The sequence below is a fragment of the Cheilinus undulatus genome, linkage group 8, assembly GCF_018320785.1.
Source record: "Cheilinus undulatus linkage group 8, ASM1832078v1, whole genome shotgun sequence".
Classification (NCBI taxonomy): domain Eukaryota; kingdom Metazoa; phylum Chordata; class Actinopteri; order Labriformes; family Labridae; genus Cheilinus; species Cheilinus undulatus.
This window is the reverse complement of record NC_054872.1, coordinates 41102955-41129409: the sequence shown is the minus strand read 5'-3', so window position 1 is coordinate 41129409 and position 26455 is coordinate 41102955. Positions and strand designations below refer to the sequence as shown.

General features: G+C 38.0%; 2 protein-coding genes across 5 annotated transcripts in view; one reads left to right on the top strand and one right to left on the bottom strand.

Annotated features, from left to right (window-relative positions):
• Positions 1–6262: 6262 nt before the first annotated feature.
• tnfb (tumor necrosis factor b (TNF superfamily, member 2)) lies at positions 6263–8070 on the top strand. 2 transcript variants are annotated; one of them, XM_041793543.1, is made up of 4 exons: positions 6263–6552; positions 6654–6708; positions 6920–6979; positions 7202–8070. In XM_041793543.1, exons 1-4 carry the CDS (start codon positions 6364–6366, stop codon positions 7657–7659), a joined length of 762 nt encoding a protein of 253 aa, XP_041649477.1. In that variant the 5' UTR covers positions 6263–6363; the 3' UTR covers positions 7660–8070. The 2 variants fall into 2 exon arrangements, with proteins under 2 accessions (XP_041649477.1, XP_041649478.1); XM_041793544.1 differs by having other exon boundaries at positions 6528–6552; positions 6635–6708.
• Positions 8071–19596: 11526 nt separating this feature from the next.
• The window catches only part of gabbr1a (gamma-aminobutyric acid (GABA) B receptor, 1a), a 212514-nt gene continuing 205655 nt past the window's right edge, over positions 19597–26455 (bottom strand). For 2 of the 3 annotated variants that reach the window (XM_041793190.1, XM_041793189.1), the window contains exons 23-24: positions 25987–26130; positions 19597–21611 (exon numbers count right to left, since the gene is read on the bottom strand). In XM_041793190.1, coding sequence (XP_041649124.1) covers positions 21327–21611; positions 25987–26130 — 429 coding nt within the window. In that variant the 3' untranslated portion in view covers positions 19597–21326. Of the gene's footprint in view, positions 21612–25986; positions 26131–26455 lie in introns of those variants that run through there. The other variant, XR_005992204.1, reaches the window with a different exon arrangement.

Below are 26455 nucleotides of genomic sequence, written 5' to 3'. Positions count from 1 at the left end.
TCCAAACCATGCTTTGGTTTGATAAAAACTAGTTCTTACTAAAGGCAGGGTCAGTTTGAAACTTTCAATACAAATTACTCATAAACATATATAAAGACATAAACACATATCTACTCTGTTGTTCTCTCGACATCATTAAAAATGACGGAACCCCCTTCAGTGATTTCTTAAGATTTAAATAAAGGTTGAATGATGAATGAGGGATTAGCCCTCCAAGCTGATAAAGAACAAATCTGGCAGGCTGTCATTGGTAGTGCCTCACAGTGATAATTTCCCACCTTATTCATCAAGACAGATGCCTGTTTTTCTGCAACATGTGTGAGACTAAAAATGCAGGTTCCTTTAAAAATGGTTGATATTTTTCTGAGGATTTTTCAAAATAGGAGGATGTAAGCATAACTACCTTATCACAAACTCAAAATATAACATCTCATTGTCTGTATTACACAGATTTGTTAACACAGATCCTTTTGACTGAGCTGATCCTGTCATATTTCTATTCAGTCTGTTTAATACAAATATTCTTTTCAGGTCCATTTTTCTACTTTTACAATTGATGTTATCTGCACATATGATACGATATCATAAGATGCACTTTAGTGTTCCCTCAGTGAAACTCGCCTTGGACTTCAAGTGCTGCTCTCTTTAATCTCTTACTCATGGGTGTAGCACAGGGGGTAAAAGGGTACTGATTACCCTGGCCCACAGTAGGGTGGGGCCTTTGAGAAGCCTGCAATGAAAAGTGTGTTTTTACTTATTTTTTCTTAGTAATTAGTGTCATTATTGAATCAAAAGTGACTAACTGAATCAGTAAAAAGACTTAAATTTGTATCAAATAGAATAGGATTATATACTGGGGGGACCCTGCTCCTTCCTTAAAAATATCCAAATGGTGTAGTCCAGCACTGTGGACTAACGCAAGTAATTTTAATTTAACTGTATCAAAAAATGTTGCTCATAAATGGAGAAATTATGGTTCAAAAATACAATAAAATGCATAGATATTTGTAGAAATGACACAATATTTGTTGCTTGGCTAGCTAGTTAGGGGGGCCCTGTGTGATTTCTTTCCCGGGGCCTCCAAAAGAGAGGCAACCTCTATTAATTTGAATGTTAAAAGCACAGCTAAAGAAAACATACGAAAAAAAATAATAAAAAAGTTTTATTTTGATTATTAATTTTGTCATTCATAACAAATAAAACAGGTTACAATTTTAAATAACCTTCACTACTGAAGTAATATGAAGGCGTCCAGTTATGGATGACGGTGGCTGTGCATATCTCCATTTACCCCAGACATAATACCTCAGTGTCCTAATAATTTTCATGGTCTAAATGGTGTGTGTATGGTGTATTCAAGAGGTGTAAGGCAAGCAACAACCCCAACTGGGCAGTGCTGAAAGCCGCAGTACCTCCAATGGCTACTTAAGACAGACTCCAAAATGGAGTCGACCTTCATAAACTATTATGTTGAAATGCTCAACTTTACAACATTATTTAACATGTTTGCAGTCTGGCAGGAAAACATTTTTTGGTCTTTTTCATAACAATAGTTAAGGTAAGATTTTCCACGGAGGCTGTTGGTTGTGTGCTGTCATTTTCTGTGTAAAAAGAAAGCAATATGGTGACAGAAAAGGTGTTAAAGTTGAGGCTTTGGGTGGCTACACCCACTTCATATAGATGTCGGTTGATTAAGATAGCTACTTTTGAAATTGGTGATACTTTCACTTGGACTGGAAAATATTCAAAACCATCCCTCTGCCATGCTTTCACAGAAAGTATTTATTTTTAAGACAAGGTTGATTTTGAATTATCAATAATTCTCTAACTTTGCATAATAATTTCTGACTGACATATTTTCTAATGATAACAAAACACTGATTATTACCCAAATCTTAGTTTTTCAGTGTTTGCATATTTACTTTCTTGTTCTCTCCACAACATTGAAATTGAGGGCACACCCTCAGTGACTCCTCAAATGTAGCTTGTCCTATATTTTCACATGAGTTTCAAAATATGTTTTTGTAACTTTTAAGAACAAAAAATCATTTGATATTCTGTTGTATTTTACATCAACCTAGAGAGAATCGGTATTGTCAGTACAAACACCTCATGTAAAGTCATGAGCATGCTGCTATATGAGCTTCCTGTGTGCTCTGAGGTAAGCGGATGTGATATCGGAGAGGTTATCCGGTGAATCTCCTTATGAATAATCAAGCAGTGGTGTGTGAGCGATCAGGAGGAACTTTAAAGAGGCGTGTATGTGTTTGTTTGCTTGTTTGTTTGTGTGTCATGTGGGTGCGTAGGGTGAAGGGAATGATGATGTCATCCTTTAACATCCTGTGGTTGGTTGCTGTTTGCGAGGTGGAATGAGTGACAATCAAGATCAGACACACACACACACATGTGATAAATGAATGTCCTCTCACATCCATGAGCTTTAATGTGAAGTGATGACACCTGCGGTGCATCACAGGGCTTGACAGGAAACACAAAAATTGAACAGACAAACAGAGATATCAGATCAAACACAGGGGAAACTGCATGGGGAAAGGGATCCATTACTGTCACTTAAAAATCAGACAGTGAAAGCAGAAGTCTCTGGACATATCAGGCCTGTTTGACAGCAAAAAAAGTATGCACATTTCAAAAGTAGTGTGTGAAACAGAAAAAAAAAAAAATGTGGTTGAGAAAGTGAAACAGGGAAATGCAGGCCGGGACAGCAGCCAATAAAGAGAAGTGTGAAAACAAGCTCGTTGGGTCTGAACTACGTTGCATCACCTCACAGATTTGAAATAGTGCTGCCAAGTTTTGATTTCAGTCTGTTTTCCCTTTTCAGACTGAGGTAGTTTTCAGAAATCATCTCTTTTTGGAAAGAAAAAAGAGCGTCATAATTCACTTTATGGGACTTCAGGGGCATTGTAGGAGTTTGAGTTACCTCATATTTGACTGTTCATTCTTTAGTTTAGCTCATCTTTTAAACTGGATATTTTGCTTAAGGTAACTTGTTGTATTGTCAATTATGTGTCTCTTCAATATTTTTTTATAATTCAACATTATTGAGATGGAGGCTTCAAATGCACTCTTAGTTTACTGCCTATTCCTGCACTGTATATTATCTATCTTACTTGATTGTAAATCTCTTTAATTGTTTGAACAAACCAAACAAATAAATTAAATAAAAGTATTTAAAAATATATTTTTCAATGTGTTGATCAACATTCTATTAAATTTGTTGTGGCTTGGATCGTAAATACAATAGCAAAAACCTGAGTTAAGGTCCTATCTCATACATGACTTCCATACTACGACTGTGAAATAGGGGACTGAGACCTTAAAACTGGAAATCAGAGGGTAAACTGATCTACTGTGATACATGACAATTTGATATTATATGATACAAGAGGATAAAATACAATAGAATATGATACAACTTGATACGATAAAACATGATTTGATATGATATGCTATGATACAACATGATATAAAACATGACAACAGGATATGATGAATATGATAAGATTATATGTTACAGCATCATATGATACATAATAAAATATGAAGACACAATACAAAACAATATGATAAAAGTAGCCACAATATGATAGGATATGTTATGATACAATATGACTTAATTCAGTACAATACGATACAATATGACAATACTGTGATGGTATAATACAATATGATATGATGATACGATAGGATATGACATAATAAGCTAGGTTACAAAATGAAATTATATGGTATGATGCAATATGATACAGAAAGACTAACACCACACAACAGCAAAAGACACATTGGGATACGATATGATACAATACGATATGATAGAACCTGACATGACATGACACGGTACGCCATGGTACAATACAATACGATACAATATGATACGATACAGTATGATGCAATCCATAGAATATGTGTGAGGCAGGTTATTGTAGCCATATGAGGGTAATCACAGGGTAAATTACTATTATGTGATATTTGACAACAGTATCATATGATTCACTAGAAAATGATACCATACAATATAATAAAATACAATATGATAAAACATGATATAATACTCTACAATACAATACATGACACTATATGATACCGTAAAATACGATGTGAAACATTGGGATACAGTATGAAGCAGAAAGACTGCCACCTCACAACAACACAAGACATGTTATGTGAATTCATATGATATGGTACAATACGATTCAATTCGGTATGATATGGTACACTAAGCTATAATAGGATTCAATATGATTTGATGTGATATGAAATGAAAGACAAAACACCACGAGACATGGTACCTTACACTAAGTTGTGTCACAGAAAGACTGCCACCAGACAACACCATAGGCATGTTATGATATGATATATGATACATGATAAAATATGATACAATACGATACAATACGAGACAATATGAAACAATACAAAACAACATAATATGATACAATACAATACAATACAATATGATAAGATATGATACAATACGATACAATACAATAAGATATGATACAATACTATACAACACGATATAATACGATATAATACGATACAATTTGATACGATATGATATGAAACTATACAATACGATACTATACAATACAATAAGATATGATACAATACGATATGATATGATACAATACAATACAATACAATACGAAACGATACAATACAATAAGATACAATACAATACGGTACAATACAAAACGATACAATACGATACAATATGATACGATACTGAACAAAACAATACAATACGATATGATTTGATGCAATACGATATGATACAATGATGAGATATAATATGCCTTACGCTGCAATATGATACAACAAGACATGGCATGTCACCATATGATACAATATAATACAACATGAAACAGTATGACATGCTACAATACATTATAATACAAGACACAATACAACATGACATGACATGACATGACATGGCATGACGTGTTACGATACAAAACAGTACAATATGGAGTTTATGATACAATGTAACAATGCAACACACTACAATATAACATGGGGCAGTACAATACAAATGAAATGTTACACTGCAATACAGTACAACAATTTACGTTATAATAAATTATGATATTCTATAATACAATATGCTATAACAGGATATGATTTGATACAATACACTATACATCATGACATGATGTATAGTGTATTGCATACATCATGACAGGATACAAAATGATATGACACACTTACATAATGAACCATACCATACCCTAATAAAGGATATAATGTGATATCAGAGCATACAAATATTTGATGCAAAACTATAAGCCAGAAATAGTAAGCAAATAGTGGTGATACTATTAAGATACAGTGGAAATACCCGTATAAGATCAACTGCAGGATTCATGCATCAGCTTCACCTCTATCACGTTTCATCTGTTCACTTCTGTTCATTTCAGACATCACGCTGCTGTCTGTTTTATCTTCTATCCTGCTGTCACTTTCTTCTCTGGCTCATTAACTTTTACTCATGTTTCCAGTATTCATGTACAGAGTGCCATGTCATAAAGTGAAGACAGTGAGCCAAACTGGCAGAGAAATCTGTTTAGAGGGTCACATTTTTTTACTTAGTGGATCAATACTTGGCACCTGTGATTCAATAATTGCTTCATACATTCCAGGGTTACAATATATTGCTGTATCTTGACCCACCCTAACTTAAAACTACATTAGAGCTTGGATAAAGCCTCCTTAGGGATCACTTACAGTAAAGTGATGAGAAATAGGTGATGAACAGGTGGTTTGTTTACATACGTACGCTCACATATTTGTGGCATTTGTAAACATCTGGTCAGAAGCGACCACAGATTGTTGGTGAGTTGTGGATGTATGTGTAAACCTCAGCAGACTGATGTTCGCCTCTGTGGGAGGCTCAGGTCAGTAATGAGCTCAGTATGTGTTTGTGTCTGCCTCCCTGTGTATGTGTACACTGTGTGTTTGTGTGTGTCAGCGCTGTGTAATTTTTTTTAAAACCCTACAGCAGCAACCTCACCACTTTCCCATCCTGAAACCGCGGCTCCCGTCGGGTAAAAACTCCACTAAAATTTCTATGACTTCTCTTTCCTTCTCCCCGGCTCACTGTGCTTCTGCTAGTGCTGCTGCCTCCTGCACCCTGTCTCCACTTACAGGGTGACATCACTGGAGTTTCCCTTCTGCAGAAGCAGCTGCCACAGCATAAATACTACAAGCTCTCTGGCAGAAGTTCATTCGGACACAATAGCAAACACAAAAGAGGGGAGTAGGACAGAGCCTCTAGCCAAGACTTTACTTTGAAGAAAATTTTAAACAGCAAGTGTTAAAGGTCTTACAGTCAGAGCTGTGCACAGGATGGTGGCTTACGCAGCAACACCAGGGGATGTGGAGATGGCTCTTGAGGAGAGGACGGTAGTTTTGGTGGAGAAGAAATCATCTACAGAGCGGATATGGAAGTTATCCGTGGCCTTTCTTATTTTGGCCCTTTGTATTGGGGGCACCCTGCTGTTTGCTTGGTATTGGAGTGGAAGGCCTGAAATCACGGTAAGGAGCAGATTTTGCCCTCAGAGAGCCTGCATTTTCAGTCAAATACATAAACAATGAATGCACTTGTGTCTCTAATTAGACTTTCTCTCCAATTACAGATGCAATCAGGCAAGAATGAGGCACAAACCAAGACGGACACATCTGAGAAAACAGGTGATTATAAGCATTGGTGCTTGTTTAAAAAAAGGGAAAATGTTAAAGGGGTTTTGTGGGATTTATTCAAGTCTTTTGAGGATTATTCAAGAAAAGTTCACATTCTCAGGTGATTATATGCATGGGTGCTCAATGAGGCTTAATGTGAGATTTATTCTAGCCTTTTTGAGGATATTTTCAGAGACGCTCACATTTGTCTTCCTCTTTTCAGATCACCACGACTCCCTGAGGAGAATCGGCAGCAAAGCAAAGGCAGCCATTCACTTAGAGGGTGAGTCACAGCTTACCTTCAGCAAACAATGGGCTCATGATCTCAGCTCTCAGACTCCACTTGTGTGATATTTGCAGATAGAAGAATGTAACGCAAGAGCACAATGAGGAAGTTGTTGCATAAGTTATTCATTAGCCTCAGGCATTTTTATTCCACTCTTGCAATAACACACAGGCTATTTTTGACTTCAAAGCTCAACTCGACTCTTGTTGGTGTTTTCAGGTAGCTATGACGAAGACGGAGAGTCGAACCAGCTCGAGTGGAGGAACGGTCAAGGCCAAGCGTTCGCTCAAGGTGGCTTCAAGCTTGAAAACAACAAGATCGTTATCCCACAGAGTGGCCTCTTCTTCGTGTACAGCCAGGCGTCGTTCAGAGTCTCCTGCAGTGATGGCGATGAGGAGCGCATGGGGGGAGTAGGCCCCACGCCTCTCAGCCACAGGATCTGGCGCTACTCGGACTCCATCGGCAGCAAAGTGTCTCTGATGAGCGCGGTGAGGTCGGCGTGTCAAAGCACAACTCAGGAGGATGAGTACAGCTCGGGACAGGGCTGGTACAACGCCGTTTATCTGGGCGCCGTGTTTCAGCTCAACAAAGGAGACAGACTGTGGACGGAAACCAACCAGCTGTCAGAGCTGGAGACCGATGAGGGGAAGACATTTTTTGGAGTGTTTGCACTTTGAAAAATTCTCTGCACAGTGCCATGAACTTAGGCTTTTTTAAATTTTATTTTTTTAGGATTTTTTTTATTTTATTTCTATTCATCCTCATGGTGATGAAGAAAGTCAAATCTCAATGGAGATAACACTGATTTTTAAAAAGTCCTATAAACTGTAACAGTTTGCACCTTTATTTCCATTTTAGGCACTTTTTTTTGTACATTATTTATGCTGACCTGAGATTGTAAGAAGTTGGACTTTACTCTGCTATAACAGATGACGACACATCTCTTCACAAGAGAGCTTATTATAGGTACTAGGGTTATATATAGAATGGCTATCATGTACTTTTGCAACATGTATGTATTTATTTGTATTTATTTATATTTAAATTGATGGGTTTGGGTGTTTAATTTTGTATTTATATATGTTTATGTGTATATAAACTCAATAAAATGGCAAAAACATGACCAAAAGGAGTTGTTATCCTCACTGTGAAGTAGGCATGAGCATTTCATGGGAAATTCATATAACACAGTCTGGCCTCAAACTTCAAAATAAAGTTTTAACTTCCGGCTACGGTTAGTGAAAGGTTTAATAAGGCTTATAAGATCAAAAGTTAAATGTCAAAATCCTGATCTGCAAAACCTCATTACAAAACGTTAATAAAGTCAACTACACCCATTTGCCAAAGCTTGCATTGCTAATGCAAACATAGCTATGTTAGCTATGTAGCTAACATAGCTATGTTTGCATTAGCTACATTTGCTAAAGCTTGCATTGCTAAAGCTAATTTATCTTTGTTACCTGTGTAGCTAACATAGCTATGTTAGCATTAGTTACATTTGCTGAGGTTCACATTGCTAAAGCTAACTCAGCTACGTTACCTATGTTGCTAACATAGCTATGTTAGCATTAGGAACATTTGTTAAAGCTCACATTGCTGAAGTTAACGTGGCTACATTTGCTTAATCAGTAATGTTTACTGTATAGCTAGTGTAGCTATGCTGGTTTTGGCTGAAGCTAACAAAGATAAAGCATGCCACTATTCACATTTCTATTTCTTGAACTGTGTCTTTACATAATTTCATTCCAGATTAGACCTCTGACCTTTTTCTCTGTTTTATTTATGAAATGTTGCTTAGTCTGTAATGTTTGTAGAGTGGTTATTTCATGAAGGTAACAGCCAGACTTTGTTTATGAATGAAGTTGAATATATCAACGGTCATTACTGCTTCTTCTTCTTTTGTAATTTAATGGCAGTTAGAAGCAAGTACCACATTAAAACTAGCAATGTTAAAAATAAATTAGAAATAAAGGTTTCGAATTGAGAACTGAGCGCTACAGATAAGAACAGTTTCTCCGTGTAATTTTGCAAGTGTAAGCTAAATTGGGCCCAAAAAAAATATTGGCTCAACTGTTTGTTCAATTGAATTATTTTTGTTTTTTTTATTTTTTCAAGAAAGCACCTGTGTTTGGCCAAATTGCTCATTTAATCCAAACACAGAGGCCTTTTTGGGTAAAATAAAACACTAAAGAAAGCTGATATAACGTACAAATGAGCCAACATCTATTTATGACCCATTTTTTGCCTTAAACTCACTAAATTATGCAGAGAAGCTGTACTTATCTGTAGTGCTGTATAGCCTAGCTTCCCCCAGAACACTACTATGGTCTAGTACCTTCAACAACCCAAATTCAAAACAATGGAACAAATCCCTCTATGGGACTGTTTTTTGTACATTATGCTGACCTGAGATTGTAACAGGCTGAACTTTCTTCCATTTGCAACATTTCCACTTAACTTGAAGGGTTTAGTTATTAAGTTTGTATTTGCATGCAGTCACATGGTTACATTTTGGCCATATAGAGCACTAAGGATTCATTCAGGGGAGTCAAGGTGGGCAGTCAAGGTCAAGCTTGACAGCATCTCTTTAGTTCTGGCCTTTTCACCCCTGGCAATATGCGTGGAGACTGCTGGCAGTTTTCTTGCCCTTGGGACATCCACGGTCCAACCAGGGGCTTGTGGCAACCCTACTACCCACATATGGTACCCTAGGCCGTGCTTACTTGCCACGCCCACCACTTACTCCACCCTAAAGGTGTGGACTTTGTTATTTTTTCAACAGTTCAGTTTTCCTATGCCCCTGGAATGTAGGGACATCCAGAGAACGACTTAAGTTGTGTCAATCCTCCTTCCTGCCCAGTAGTGCCCCTAAGTTTTATTCACCATTACATGCCTTTTTTCAGCTACAATTTTTGGCCCAAACATACCTCAAAGTTCTGCACTGTACTGTATATATATGTGCATATAATCAGTGGTGTATTGGTGCCTGTAGACATAGGACTTTTTAGAGACCCATCCAGTGAAGGATAAACAGTCTGTGTTATAGACTGCATTTCAATATTTTTAGTACATCTAAAAACAGGCCTCTTGTATTTCCACATTGGCTTCAGGCAGAATGGATCATTTTGGAAATCCGATGAGGAAAGCAGGCTGATAGGAAGCAGCACTGCCAGCTCCATTCAAATCGGTAGATACCCCAAAGAGCCACAAAGAATGACTCGCCCTGTTCTGCCTCTGATTTACTTACCCTGGTATTTTTACCTAACCAACCAACAAAGGCAAAAACAAATACTTGGCACTAAAAAAGTAAGGTCATGCTGTCCCCATCTTAGGAAAAATGCAGCATACTACTGAATGATGATCATCAGAGGAGATTAAGAAGTGGGTATACTCTGTGGGGAAAAAATAAAATCAGTGGCTATACTCTGTATACCTGCTGAATTAAAAAGGCAAAGTCATATTTTTTAGTGGGGATGTGCATTTTGAGGAAAATACTCTTTGAAAGTCACTGGCTATTATTTGAAATGATTCATTTCTGTGCTGTTGCATAATGTGATTTGCTGTGGGTCGGAGAGTTTATGGATGTAAATTTCAGGTATTTTTTGCGGGTGTTCGGTTGCACTAACAAGCCAGAATAAACTGAGCCAGCATGGAGAATTTTTACTGCAAAACATAACAGCGCACACTGAATGTGACCTAGCTACCTCAGGGCTTGTTTGGTGCTCACTCTGCCCAATATATTGTTGGATGACGATGGAGAGGTACACTATATGGACAAAAGTATTTGGCTGCCTGACCAATTACACCAACAGGGACTGTAATGACATTGTATTTGAATACATGTACTTGAATATGGAGTTGGGTTTGCTGAGCAAGACAGGGTGGTGCTCCCAATATCTGAGCATGTGGATGAAAATCAGGGTCTTGAAGTCCTTGTTTTCTCTGGTCTAACTATACTCTTGTGAGGCCTGGACATTGACTGATGGCCAGAGGTGCTGACTGGACTCTTTCGTGATGACTTGTCTTCGGTGCATCTTTGGGTATTGTTGGCAAGACTGTGTGTCTAATAATGACATGCTCAGGAGAGTGGGGATAGGGGGAGTCAGTTGCCCGATACGGGAATGGCAGCTGTGCTTCTACGAGTCTTATTAAGTTCACTGCACACTGGGTGCCAAGGACCTGGTGGGCTGGTCCAGACGGGGGCAACAGTGTGTGTCGTGGAGAGGGTGGCTGGGAGGATACCTGGAGTGATGGGGCATGGGCCTGATGCAGGCCTGGACAATGGCCTGCATCAGGCCCATGCCTGATGCAGGCATGGTCTTGGTCCTGTACTGCAAGAGCAGTACAGGACCAAGGATGATGCAGCAAGCAGGCATATGCTCCCATACCTGACCTGACCTGACCTGGCCCCCTTTTTGCACTTATAACAACCTCCGCTCTTCTTAGAAGGCTTTCCATAAGATTTTGGAGTGTTTCTGTGGGAATTTGTGCCCATTCATCCAGTAGAGCTTTTATGAGGTCAGGCACTGATGCTGGACGAGAAGGCCTGGCTCACAATCTCCATTGCAGTTCATCCCAAAGGTGCTTGACGGGTTGAGGTTAGGGCTCTGTGTGGGTCAGTCAAGTTCTTGCTCTGTGATTTTACATGGTCTTCCACTTCATGGCTGAGTTACTGTTGTTCCTAAATGCTTCCACTTTCTAAATATATCACTAGCACTTGACTGTGGAATATCCAGCAGGGATTCAATTTTTACTTCAATCTGGAGTTTTATTTCTAAGACCAAATATCATCTCCTATATCTATATCTAAAACTTCTTTGTACACTTTTGTAACTTGTATTTCACTGTGTTGAAATTCCTGGGTTTAGGTGTCAAAGATTACATATTCATGATATTTGCACATAAACTTCATAAAAAGGCAATGAAAGTGAACAAAGGGAGTCTTTATCTGCACCGAGGATGAGCTCATGTCATAGCTGAGATACCAACTAGAAATTTGGGTCTGAGTTAGCAAACATCTCCAGCCAGCTGAGTCTCCCACACACAAACACTCACGCTACAGAGGGCTCAGTCTATTATTCGGTAAAAGTCGCAGTGAAATTCCTCCACAGCCAGCAAATACTTCCTTTGTGTGATCAGACAAGCCGAGGGGAATTTCCTGCTTTTTTTTGTGAGTTGTGCTGAGTGCTGTGTCAGGTGGAGGCCCGCAGAAGCCTCAGCCCAGAGCGGGTTTTCCCCAGTGACAACCCCCCTCCTCCCCACTTCTCCCACTACCACCACCTTTCTCTCCTACACACACTCTTTACCTCCTCCACACTGCCGAACCCTTCGCTCTATTACCACATACCTCATCTTCAGTCAGCTGGAAAGAGACATGACATGGGAGGGCGAGTAGTGCAGTGTGTTTATGAGTGTGTATTGTGGGATCATGGGACTGCGGCACAGCTGGTTTTGTCACATTGTCATCCTCTAAAAACACACACTATACAAACAAACGTCTGTACATGGGAGTAATCGCTCTTCTTTATTTTATTTTGGACCTCAAACATCCACTTATTGTCTTGAAGACAAAGCTCCCACCGGCCTCACAGCTGCTGAAAACAGAGTCCAGCATTTCTGAAATCATCTCTTCCTGTGAGGTTTTATTCGCTCTTTGACTCCTGCAGGATGACGAAGAGAAAGATGTAATACTTCACTGTCAAATATTAAGCTGACTGACTTGATCGCTCAGACAATGGCTGAGTCAAAAAGTACACATAACTGCTGACATCTAGTGGATGATGTAAACACTGGGTCTCTGTTTTTAAGTTTGTTGAGCTGTTTGAGATGAACTTTTGCTTAAAAATTAAGGTTTATGTAAATTTAGCTTTAAAAAGAAATCATCAGGTATGAAATCAAGCTTAAGAGATTCTGTAAACACCCCCCACCCTCATCCCCAGTGCAAAATAACAACAACAAAACATCTGACTATACATTTCAGGCTGTGCATGCAGATACTTCTACAGGAGACCTTACTTCTTGGTCTCTTTGAATCTTTTTAAAGGTAGATAGAAGGCATAGGAGGAGGATGTATGAGGTTGTAGATGTTTTACCTGATGACTTTCTGCTCTGTGACCCTGGATTTGGTTTTTACTGTGATTGTAATTGCCTGTTTTTTATGTCTATGTCTTTGCTGACTGTGCTGCTGCCTGTCTTGGCCAGGACACTCTTGTAAATGAGATTCTTCATCTCAAAGGGTCTTGTAAATGAGATTCTTAATCTCAAAGAGGTTTCTCCTGGTTAAATAAATTAAAATATTTAAATAAAATATCTCAGGTAGGTCACATGCTAAAGAGCAGCAGACCCAGAGCTGACCCTGGGGGTATGCCTATGCTTTTAAAATGGAATGTGGACATTTGGACATTGACTCTGACATGTTGCCCCCTCCCACTGAGGTATGATTCAAACCACTGTGAAGCCTGATTAGAAAACTGGGATGTAGAAAGTTTGGATAGCAGTACATCAGGGTTAACAGTGCAAGTCTAGGAAAAATACCCTCACAATGTTACCATCCAAAAAAGCCCTTGATGTGTTTTCATTTGAATAGAGGTTTGAGTCTCTGAAGAGTATTTGGGTCTGAATTAAAAGTGTTGTTGATCTAGTCTTGTAGTTGGTGACCCCCAGTCTTTGCAAAATCTTAGTCTGAGACTACAAACTCAGTGAGTTGCTGATAAATTGTCTTAAGATGTGAGAGGCTCTCAGATGTCATTTTTTTAGAGTCTTTGAAAAGTTTTAGCAAATTCCTCTGGTGTAGGGCTGGCCTTAGACACAACTGTGAGACTGGGACTGGGGCACTTAGGGTCGTCAAGATTAATTGCACTGATCACAATAAACTAAGCTCCACAATGGGTGCAGTAATTTCTTAATCGCAATTAATCGCATGTTTTATTGTCCCTTTGCACACTGTGGTCACTACAGTGTCTCCCTGCAGCCACAGTGATGTCAGATAAGTCCACCACTGCTCCTCAACGCCTCATTTCAGTTTAAGAACTCACAGACAGCTCAGTCAAAACTCATCTACACCTTGCATTATCAAACATTCACCATATACTGTTAATTTATTTCCTTTTCAATCCATACCTAGTTCCTTTTTCATGGCTAAATTGTTGTTGTAATCGTAGATTTACCTACAAAAAGGTCTCTATTCAAACAGGAAGTATTTGTTTAAGACTGTAGAAACATAAAAAATAGTTTTAACTGCAAAATAGTGGAATTTTTAAAATGCAATAAAAAGGGTGTGATTAATCGTGATTATAGAAAATCTGAGATTAATTGGGATTTAAAAATGTAATCTTTTCATGGCTCTATTAATAAGACACTGTTGCCACTTCAGATCCAGAAGTTGCAAAGGTGGATTGTTAACATCAGTTATAAGCCCAGATTTGTTCATAATTTGGGGATTTTTTGGCCACACAAACCTTGTCCTAATTCCTCCTGCTCGTTAGAGAAACCTGGTGCACCTGCGACGGCTGCTCCCAGCTGAGAGCTGTTGGTGATCAGCAGGGCTGAGAGGTCATATAGGGAGCAGGTTGCTGCTCAGCTCAGTTGGGTTGAGAGGGTCAGCACCATCAGTTGGCTCTCTTTGAGTTGAGTTTGTGAATGAATATTTGTTTGTGTGGGAGCGAAGCAAAAATCTTTCTTTTGTTATTTTACTTTCCCCTTAACCTAATGACAGCCATCTGTCCTTACTTTAGTTCAAATTTTTAGTTTATCAATCATTTTGATGGAATTAGTGGGTGGCAGTGTGGAAACATAATCCCCTGCCAACTCTTAGAAAACAAAGTGCCATTTTTATTTTCAAACTCCCTTTTGGGTTTGTTTGTTTTTGTTTTTTGCAGTTTTAGTGACCTTTGTTATAAATTTTGTGTTATACGTAACACATCTTAACATTATTAAGGGGTCTCCACCGAACACACTTATAATTTTCATAATCCTGTAACACCTGTTTGTCACCTTGAAGACTTTATATGGCTTGTTGGTGCTAATAAACCTTGTCATTAATATAAATAAGATTTCTATGTATATAAACTGTAGACAAGTCTTCAATAAGGGCCCAGTAGTGTCTAGTCTAAAAGTACCAGTTGTAGTGTTGATGTACAGTTAATGATTTAATTAATCAAGTTAATCATGTTATTAACAATTCAATAATGAAAGAAATTTACATTTATGAATATTTTTTAATTTCATTAAATAAATTACATTAGCAAGACGCAGGCAAAATACATTTAACATTTTTTTTTTTAAATTTTTTACAAAAGTCTAATCAGGAGGGGTGCAGGTGGCCTAGTGGTTTAAGGCACGCCCCATGTAAATGAACAGCCTGCCGAATCCGGCCTGAGGCCCTCTACCGCATGTCTCTTCCCCACTTTCATCCCTGTTTCCAACTCTATCCACTGTTTTCCTCTATAAAATAAAGGCACAAAAATGCCCAAAATATATCTAAAAAAAAAAAAAAAAAAAGTCTAATCAGGGTGACAAAGTCTGAAACACTTGAACAAAACCTGGGCCACTCTCAGCATTTTAGAATTTCCCTCAGTTAGATACTGACAAAGACTCATAAATCTGTCTCAGATCATGTAGAAGTTTTTCATGTTTCAAATTTTGTTTAGTAAAATGTAAATTTGTTTTGTTTTGTAAAAGTGTTTTTCAAATTTCTTAAATTGTAAAAATGTTTTCGTCAGAACCTATTGTGTGTATCAGACTTTGTGTATTTGTTTTCAAGTATGTTCAGTTTTTTTATATTTTATAATATATATTGGACTTATTTCAATTTTTTTCTTAAAAATGTCCATTTGTTTTTTCCTTTCTAAAAGTCCATTTGTTTTATGAAAGGTAAAAAATTTGGTTAATGTAAATTTGTTTCAGTATTGTGTTTCACATTTTGTAATATTGCTTTAGACCTTCTGTAGATTTGTTATTTTCATTCATAGAAGTATTTTGCAGTTTTAAATTTGTTTAAAGAAATGTAAAAATGTTTTAGTTAATGTAACTTTATCACAACCTTTAAGTGTTTTAGACTTTGTAGTTTTGTATTACAGTCAGGCCAATGTATATGTGAATAAAAAGTGTAAATAGAGGTCTTAATGGTTTGGGATTTTTCAGTATTTTCATTTACATTACGTTTTCAATTTCAGTTGAGGTTGTAGGGGTTTGTCCTGCTAGTTTGTTTTTTAATTAGTGGAAATGCATTGTTTTAGTTTAGTTTTTAATAGTTATAGTGTTGTGTTTTGGAATACAGAAACTTAGCAGGAAAAATACCTAAAGGGGCAGAAAGTAAACTGGAAATTCTAAAAATGAAACCCTTCACTTTCTATAATATCTATTCACTACTTTAAAGCTACAGGTTAAATAGATATGACTGTTGGGGATATAACGGAGAACGTGTAAAAACATGCTACTCTCTTACAAGCATGCAGACTTAATGCCACTCCTGTTTGAGTCCATAAGTCAGTGTTCAGGTTAAGTGTAGTATAGTGATATGTTATTCACTACGCTCGAGTCAAAGAATAAAACTAAGAAGATTTTGTCTCCAACTTTATTTTATTTTAGTTAGTTTTGTAAGTTTTCATACTTTTGGAAAGCCTCATTTTTGTTTTAGTTTGAATTAACTAAAATTATTTCTACATTTTAGCTTTAGTTACAGTTATTCAGTTAATTATAGTTAACTATGATAATCTTGCTGTAAACAAATATCTAATAAGAGCCTTTAAGTGTAAGCACTAATCTACTTCACTCCAAAAAATAATACATCTGTGCTGCTTGCATGGATGAAGCTATAGTTTAGCTGCAGTTTAATCACAACTGGACAACATTTCATCATCAATACAACAGCAAAGAGCCACATTAAAAACTCATCTTTGCAGAGAATTTATTTATTTTTGCACGTCTTGGAAAGAAACTTTCTTTCTCTGAGATCCACAAAGAAACTCCATTGTTCACAGGCAGCCTGTAGAGCTCAGGTTTAAACCACAGCTGTGCATGCACAAACGAGACAGAGCGTTCACAGGGATTAAAGCAAAAAAGAAATCTTGACTAAAATTTTTTTTTCAACACCAAATAATATTACCAAACCAGTAACCCACCATGCCACACATGTAAGAGCCTTTTTCTCTGCCTATCAGTCACTTCCCAAAGGTTTTCATGTAAAAAGGAGTATACTGAGTACATGCTCTTAGCCCGAGGGCATTTACACAGTATACTGTTCTCTAATAAAGCATTCGAGCTGTAAAAAGACCTTCACCTACAGTATTAAGACTCTCAGGACCAATAGCATTTTAAAGGAAGAGGGCGATTTTGAACAGTTTTTCTGTTAGTTTGCTTTCATGTAATTTCAATGTTTTGAATCTACTTAATAAAACACTTTTTGCAAGACTTAACTCAGATATAATGTCGTCATACAAATATTCAACCATCTCCATAACTTTTCAGTTCAAGTTTTATTTTACTTTGAACAGCCATATCAAATGCTGAAACCAAATGCCTCAAGTGAAACCCATTTCTGGGGTCTTTCTGAATGAGCTACAGCAGGGTTCCCCATTTAGTTTTTCCTGGGGACCAAAATTTTTCAAGGACAGAAAGCCGAGGGCTAGACAGGATTTCTTGGATGTTCACACACGCACACACACTCACACATACACGGGGCTTAACAAATTTATTAGACCACCTGTCATATTTGTCTCAGAGACCATCCAGCATCATGAAGTGCTTTAATGCGAACTCTTTCGTTTTCTGTCAGCTCTCCACGTTTTACCATTTTGAACAGGAATGAGGGATTTCAAACTGAATTCACCCAAATTTGAGCCGCTCACTGGGCTTCTCTGAGAAGTCAGAAATTAATCAAGCATAACATTCAACCACTAAAATGAATTTTTCTGTTCAGGAATGCAAGTAAATAACTATAATTTCACATATTAAAGAGGTACTGAATGCTTTAACTTTTTTTTTCAACTGTACACTGAGGTATCTGACTGAACTATAATAAAACACATCAGTGTTGGTATTGTAGCTGAAATTTGCACCAAACTGATTTTTTCAGTTTTTTTGTAAATCAGTACATTTTAAAATTCATGGATGACAATATTTATATTTTAACATTAAAAATATCATTTGGGTTAAAAAACTTCTACATATTGGTGTATTAACCATTGCAGAAACATAAAAAATGATTTTGATAATTACCAATGCTGTTTAATTTAGGGCATAAACCTTACTTTTTCTTAGGGTTAGGGAGGTCTAATAAGTTTAAGCACTGTAGATCAAAACTTCACGAGATGTCTCCTTGAGGTGAAAATCACCACGCGAGATCAATATTGGCCAGACATCAATACCAAACTGGAAGTTATAAAAGATCACAAAGATGCCCTGGACACTTTAAAATTGTTGGTTTGACAGCTAATGAAGAAACAGAGCTGATCCGTGACCCATTCAGCCTCCATCCCCCGCCCCTCCCTCTCAGGGCCGTACATGATCCGCGTATGCATAATGAGTTCATCATAACGGTGTGAAATTATTAAATGCTTCTGCTTGAAACTTATACATTCTCCGTGAGTTCATGTATAAGCGCAGACACTCCGCTATTTGTGACTTTGTAACTCTGATTCAGTCGTCATGTCTCCTTCTTGTCTCACCGTCTGTCAGTCCCACATCCATCAGCTGTTCGCTGTGCGTATCATCAATCAGAAGCTTAACATGTGCAGTGCAACAGGCCGTTGTTTACTGCAGGAGTACACTCTGTTTAAAGAACAAACAAACTCTGTTTGAGTATTTGAGTGCCATAGAGTCCACTGTTAGCTCCAAAAAGCGAAGTTTTTGCCCCGATTAGATTCCTGTTTGTTGTCCGACAGGCAGAGCAGAGACACAAACTCTCTCACCAATGCACACACATTAACACACACCCTCATCTGTGTGTCGTGTCCAACACCGTCAAAGCTTATATCAGAAAAAAAGACTACAAAACGATAAAATAATCTATTTCTCTAAATTACTGTGAAACAAACAAACGTGTCATTGACAGAAATATTTCTTTTGAGTGTAAATATGGATGTCTGGACTCTATGAGAGTCTGTGCAGCTGTGCAAGGTGGTTAAATTTTTCATCTTCAAAAAAAAAAGAATCAACATTAAATTAGACACATTATATTCCCTTCCAGTCTTAAAAGTCATGCAGTCTGTATCAGCCTCTTTTTGGGCAGCATGTTTGCAGAGCTGAGGTGATGCTGCAGCTGCGCTGCCGTGATCATGATCATGATAAATTAGTCAAAATTTGTATTTTAAACACCTCATCAGTTTAATATCATAATTAGATTGGATAGCCTTAATGGGACCACAAAAAAACAAAACAAGAAAAACACGTGTAGCCCCCTCCCCCTCATTTTCCAAATGACAGAATCCGTCATGGCGACCTGAAATTTTGTTGAAAAGTCCTGCCCTTCCCAAACACTTCATTTTAGAGGTTTCCCAGATGAATGAGAGTTATCCATGCAATGGAAGTATGAAAACAGTCTATCTGGCATGTCAGGTAGTTGAAATGTATCCCAAAGACACAAAAATACCCAATGAAAAAACAATTATTTTATTTATGATACCCATATATTTGCATACACATACTCTGAAATATACCAACATTTATGATCTTAGATATAGTGAATACAAATATCCCCAAATCCATGTATATTTTTATATATGTGCAATATAATAGAACATTTCCTAAATGATATCTGCATTCATATGATACACTATCTGATCCATGTACTGCACAGTTAATAAATATGGCCTATTTCATTCATTTCTGTCCTGGGACTGTCCCTCCCCAAACCCTGAGCTAACATGTATTAGAATAACTTAAAGTGGAGCAACCATAGTTTAGTTCAGTTTAAAGTGCACACTGAAATATAGAGCTTTAAAAATATCTGACAAAGTATTGTTTTCACCTGCTCATAAAGCTGTTCAGGTATCATTGCTTTTATAAAATCTGAATATAGCTCATGAATGAAATAGTACATCCACATTAACTGCTTAATAAATACAGTAAGTCACATTTCTGTACCTACATATCCTTCTCTGATACATTTACAACTTATTAAAAGGCAAAAATGGGAAAGAAAAGTACAAAAACATAAAGTATCATCCATCCAGATTGTCTGCTATGGAGGAACATAAAAAAAGAAGATCCCTTTAAAATAAAAAAGGCGAGTAACAGAGTCCCATGTATAAAATCCCAAGAAAAACTGTGCTTTCTTTGAATATTTACAGAAGTGGCCATTGTAAAAGCACCTCATCTCACTGCTCTGCTGCTGTGGAGAAATATAATCTGTTTTCAATTCAGGAGGCAGAGTAAACATTCTTCTTCAGAGAAATTGGAGATAAATTTAAGAATCAGCTGCAGGGATGATGCAACAGAGTCATAAGCAGGATGAGGGATTTATTCAACGGCTACTCCTGCTCTCTTCTAATAAACAGATTCAACACAAATCTCAAAAAAGACGTTTTAAAACTTCATTTTCAAATGGCAAAACTATCAAAATTGTCCTCAAATGCGAGCAAGCTTTTCTCCTTTAGAAACGAGACACATCAGCAAAGGACTGTTTTAGTTTTGAGATGCAGTGTTGTACTGGAACACAGTCCTGACAGAAGACATTCCCAGCTCAATGGCCTTTTGAAATTATGGCTGTTTAATAATGCACATCATCGTCTATGAGCTGCTGTTCAGAGGAAAATCTGTACATTGCTTTGTCCCTTTTGTTGAATATTCAGTTTCACAACTCTCTTGAAAAAGTAAACAAATAATTTTAACAACGACTCCATGACAAAACAGGTCAGAAATTACAGAACAATATAAATCACTACTGTATGTGCTTGTCTAGTCAACAAACTCCAGAGACGAAATGTGGAGAGCAAAAGACACGAACACAAACGATTTCCTTTTTCAGATCCGACATCTCCACAACAGAACGAGAGAACGAATGAGGGAGAGGAACGATGAAGAGATCGGCCCGTTTGTTCGACCTCGAGTGCTGCGAGTCTGAGATGTGCTTGTGTCGGCGTTGTTGCTGGGTTGAACAGTGAGATCAAAGCTGTGAGGGCGGGTGTTTTCCTGCGTGATCTCCTGCACGAAGCTGCCGAGTGTAAAGCGCTCCTGTGAACTCTTCTTGTGCTTTCGCATCGTATTTTTAAAAACAGTGTCACTACACCGCTGTGCTCTTCAGCCAAACATGTGAAAGTCACAGTGTCTCGTTGTGTTTGTGTCCCACGTGTACACTGTGCGACTGATCCTCCCCCCTCCCCTCCCACACCCTCCCACGCCTCGCCTACTTGTACAGCAGCGGGATCTGGCTGTTGTGACAATGGTTGCGGCTCATCTTGCTCTCAGCCGGGTACAGGTTGGAGGAGTTGGAGAAGGACGGAGGGAGGGAGTGATTGTCCGTGGTGGGGTTGGGGTAGCCAGGCGGGGGGAGCAGAGACTTGGGGTCCGGCTGGGAGGAAGGCGGCGGGGCGTTGTGGTTCTGGTTCTGGCCTGCGGAAGGTCGGCGGCGGTTGCGTAGAGCCTGGCGCTCAGCAAGCTGGTTACGAAGAGCCGATACCCTCTCTTCTTTCTAAAAACATGAAGGATAAAACAATTACGAAAATAATACAAGTTCAACAAGGGACTTTTACCATGCCTGGTTCATAATCCTGCACTAAATCAATGCCATAGTGGCCTATACCACTGTGAGCAATACATACTTGTGTGTTACCAGTTCCCTGGACTGATGCCACACTTTCTTGATCAAATTCAGGAAGTCATGGCTATGGAAACTGCCTTGTTTGGGTACTAGCTGGCTTATGTTGGAGATACAGCTGATAAGTACTGGGCAGAGACATGGAGGAAGAAAATGCACATCTGATATTTTTGAATACAGGCAAGTAAATCTGTCACTGTTTGCAGCTATTTTGCACTCAGCATGCCTCTAGATATGACTAAGAGATCTGCAGATGCCCAACACAACCCAAAAGAACAATGACTGGGCTTACTGTCTGTGCTATTTCAATGTCTGGTTACATTTTGTAAAAGGTGCATGTCATCATGCATACATCAGTAGATTCCACACCTATGGCATATGCTGCAGCACAGATTTGATGTGGAGGTAAACAGCAGCCTAAAGCAATCAGCTTGCAGCTGCTGTCTTTGAAGAGGTGCAACAATTAAGCAATCTTAAGATTAACTACAGTCATGTGAGTAAGTTTTAGGCATGATGGGCACTACGAATTCACTGTGGGGATCGATGTGCCACAACCCTGGCCTGGCAGAGAGGGGCAGAGCTCGACACATGTGTCGCTCAGCAGCCAAGGTCAAGCTCGATGGCATCTCTTTTGCTTGGGCCTAGGCCCCCAGTGACACACCTGGAGACCGCTGGTGCTTTTAGGCCCTTGGGACATCCACAGCACAACCAGGGGCTTGTGGCAATCCTATTACCGCCTGGACAGTACCCTAGGCCAGTGTTTTCCTACCTGGGGTCCAGGCAATCCTAGGGAGGGCGCCAAAGATCTCAGGGGCCACGGAACTTTGTCTGCTCTAATGCTGTCCAAATTAGATGTATGTATATATATATGTTTTTAAACCATGATTAGAAAAATAATATATTAGGGCCCATCAAAGGTGAAAAAATGAATAGAATCTGTTAAATTTAGATCAAACAGTCAAACAATTTTAGGGAAATCTTAATTTTTGAGATTATAAAGTTGTGTATTTACAAGAAAACAAACTCAGAATTTAGTTTAAAAAAAGTCAGAAATTCACAGAAAAAAAAATGGAATCTCCAAGTTTAAAATGTCTTAAACTCTGACACTGAAAAAATTCAAAAATGTCAAGTTTTTAAAAACCTAAACTTACAACAGTGCAAAGTAAAAACATTTTTTTTTTTTCTTACGAGAAACCAAACTGAAAACTGGCTGGATTTTCAACTTTTTGCCTTTATAGTCTCAACGATTCTACATTTTAGTTCACACACATTTACAATGTTTGAAGAAAAAAAAAAAAGTAAAAATCCCTGTAAATTGAAGACTTTTTAAACTTGAGAAATTCAAGTTTGTTTTTTTTTTCTTTCTAAAGAGGCCCTAATACACCGTTGTAATAATGGATAGTTTATACATAGATCTTTTGTCAAGAGCAAGTGTTTGTAGGCCTGGTATGGTAGGATTTTGTATTTTGTCAATGAAAACAATCAAAATTTATGTTTACTTTTTCCAAGTGGGTCATGGGGGGTTAGCTTTTCTTAGATATGAGTAAGGGGGCCCTAAGTAAAAAAGGTTGGGAACCACTGTCCTAGGCCAGCCTTTCTCAACAGGGGTGCTGTGGCACCATCAGGGGTGCCTTCAAAATGCTTTAAATTCAACTAAGAGTTACCATAAATATGAAGACAATTAGCTAACCCAGTATGAACAATCAAATTTTTCTCATATGACATTTCTGAAATCACATCAGTATCGGGGTTAATAATTACATCATTATTCAGCACATAAAAATCAAGTATTTGAAGTTTCACAGGTGTTTGTGGCATGAAAAATTCATCAAAGTGTGTTTTTAATGATCATTTAAAGGAATTTCAGGTGTTCTGAGAGGGTGCTTTAAGTATTTATCTTGTTAATTCTATTACTACAAAAATCCTGGGCAGTCATCAGGATGTAGATTATTCAGTTTTCATGTCTACATTTTGACTTGAGTGACTTTGAATTTTTTTTATTTTATTTTTAAAGGGTGCCTTTAACAGAAAAAAGGTTGAGAAACACCACCCTAGGTCATGCTTACTCGCCACTCCCAACCCTTACTCCAACCTAGAGGTGTGGACTTTGTTACTACTTAAACAGATTATTTTCCTATGCCCCAGTGACATACAAGAACATCCAGAGCTGGACCAGGGTTGTGTCAATCCTTCCGACCTGATAGTGCCCTCAGATGGTCTTGCCCCCCTTGACACGCCTTACTTTAATTCCTATTTTTTGGCCTAAACATGCCTCAAAGTTCTGAATCTGCAACCAACTGGGTATCAAAGTAATTGGTATTTGCAGACTAGCTTCTCAACGTGATGCTTCCTCTGACAAAATGTGACACTAGATTTATGTATTTATGCAGGATCCCTGTTATTTTTTACTGCTGTGACAGTTGTCTTTTATGCATAAAAAAGGCTGTTAAGATTATACAATAGATAATTTGTGATATTTAAAAAGGAAAAAGCAAAATAGCAAAATATGAAAAACACATAAAAATAAAAGGAAAGGTGTTTTCCGGTCAGACTAAACATGATATTAAAATATTTATTACCCTGTTTGGGGTCGCGGGTGCTGCAGCCAATCCCAGCTGTTTGGGTGGGAGGTAGGTAGCCAGTCAATCACAGGACTCATACAGAAGCAAGCATCCATGGTCACACCAACAACTAGAGTCATTAATTAGCCTATGAGCATGTTTTTGGCCTGTGGTGGAAAGCTGATGTCAGTAAAATTTTGATAAATCTCTAAAGCAGTGCTTCCTCAAATGTGGGCTGGGGCCCAAGGTACTGTAGGTGGACTGTGAGACGCCATTCACAACAACTTAAAATCATGGAAATTTAAAAAATGTCACCTTTTTATCACTTGTTTTTTCTGATAAACACTCTACTATGCTACTGGCTTCTTGATTTTAAGAATTTATCAGTCTTAAGGAATATTGGTGCAACTTTGAAAGATTTTGCTGGGCCACAAAGCACATTTGCAGAGATGAATAGTGGAAAAGAAAATTTTAGTGACTCTACAGATGCCTGATAATCCCAAAAACAAACGTCAGTGTATTTTTATGACCCCATAAACTGTTTAGGTGTTGTTACTAGGGAAAAAAAATATGATTAACAATAGGGTTAATATTTGAGTCTTGTGTTATGGTTGCACAATGCTTTTGGTCGGGTCCCGAAGAATTTTAGATCTCAAATTGTGTCGCAGCGTATTTAAGTTTGTGAAAAACTGCTCTAAAGAAGTAAGGCTGATGGAGTCAGAAACAAGACAAAGTGAAGGTAGATCTTGACCACAAAGAAATGTCCAGCACTGCAGGTCCAGCCCCAAAGTCCCTGGACCTTTGGAAAGTACAATCCTCCCAAGCAGGGACTTTTCTAGGGGTAGATGACTCATCCCAGAACTAATTTAGACCCTGGTTCCTGAAAGTGAAACGCACACAGTTCCTCAAAAGGTTCTAAGTTCCTAAGGAAAGTTCCTGCTGTGATTAAGCAACCATAGCAAACAGAGTTGTTATTATTTTAACAAAGTTAAAACATTTTAAGTTATGAATATTTCTGCACGTCTTATATTTTTATTTGAATTCAATTCTTCTTTCACTCTTCTGCTACTTCAAATGAAATATTTGGTTGAATCTCTATTTATGTACTTTAATCTTATATCTTAGAACATTCTGAATTTAAATTCTTATACGCTTAATGGAATATTTCCTTTATGCTCTCAATGATCCCTATGTTCTGTTTTTAAACTGTTTCAGCAGTGTTATGTTGTTACTTAAATTAACTTGCTGAATGTTAAAGGGTAGAAATGATGAACTATTTTTTTTCTCTTACTAAAATCACTTTTTATTTTTCTTGCCTCCATAAAACCTTACCCAGTCTTGATTTCCACTGCAGTCTCAATGTCTGATGTGTTTTTAAAAGAAAAAACAATTTAATAACATAATAACATGCTGCAATCTGTATGCCATAATGTCGTGTGTCATTATTACCGTTTGTATTATGCAGTGTTCTGCAATGCAAAGTAAGTATAATCAAATCACACCCATAAATACTAAACCTAATGTTTGTATAATGAATGCATATAAATGCATTCATGTGCATAACCCATTCATCTGCCTGCAGGATGATTTACCATGCATGCCAACCTTGTGACTGCTTGTATGTGTTATTAACGTAACAGTAATACAGAGGTGTGAGGGTAGGGATGTTACTGAAGTGACGCTCTCACCTCCTGGATGATCTTCTGCAGCTCCCTGTTCTCTCTCTCCAGCTGTCGTGATTTCTCCTCGTCGTTGTTGTTGGTGGACGAGCCGGTCTTCAGAGTGTCCTGCTGCTCAGACTGCCACTCCCCACGGGTTATCAGACGCCGCATCTGGAGCGACACAGGAACATAAAGTCAATAACCAGCGAAATCAGGCCTACGATTACTGCCTGGTGAATGAATAATGCATTTACTGAGACAATATTCTTTTATTATGTGTGGTTTATGTATTTTATTTGTCTTCACATACACAGTGTTATGTGGCTGTGTATCACTAAATGTTGTACACTTAACACACTGTGTACTCAAAGGCAGAGCTAGGAACAAGAGTTGTAATTAAGCAATTGCCATAAATTCAAAGTGTAGCCTCTCAGTTTCATGCTCTAACTAACCCACTGAATTTTTTTTCAGAGTATGCTGAAATGTATGCATTTGG

Excerpts from the sequence above, each read along its gene's own strand:
- tnfb (XM_041793543.1), top strand. The coding sequence starts at position 6,364 with ATGGTGGCTTACGCAGCAACACCAGGGGATGTGGAGATGGCTCTTGAG. Across the intron at positions 6,553-6,653 it reads GTGGAAGGCCTGAAATCACG|ATGCAATCAGGCAAGAATGA; the intron begins GTAAGGAGCAGA and ends CTCCAATTACAG. Across the intron at positions 6,980-7,201 it reads GGCAGCCATTCACTTAGAGG|GTAGCTATGACGAAGACGGA; the intron begins GTGAGTCACAGC and ends TGGTGTTTTCAG.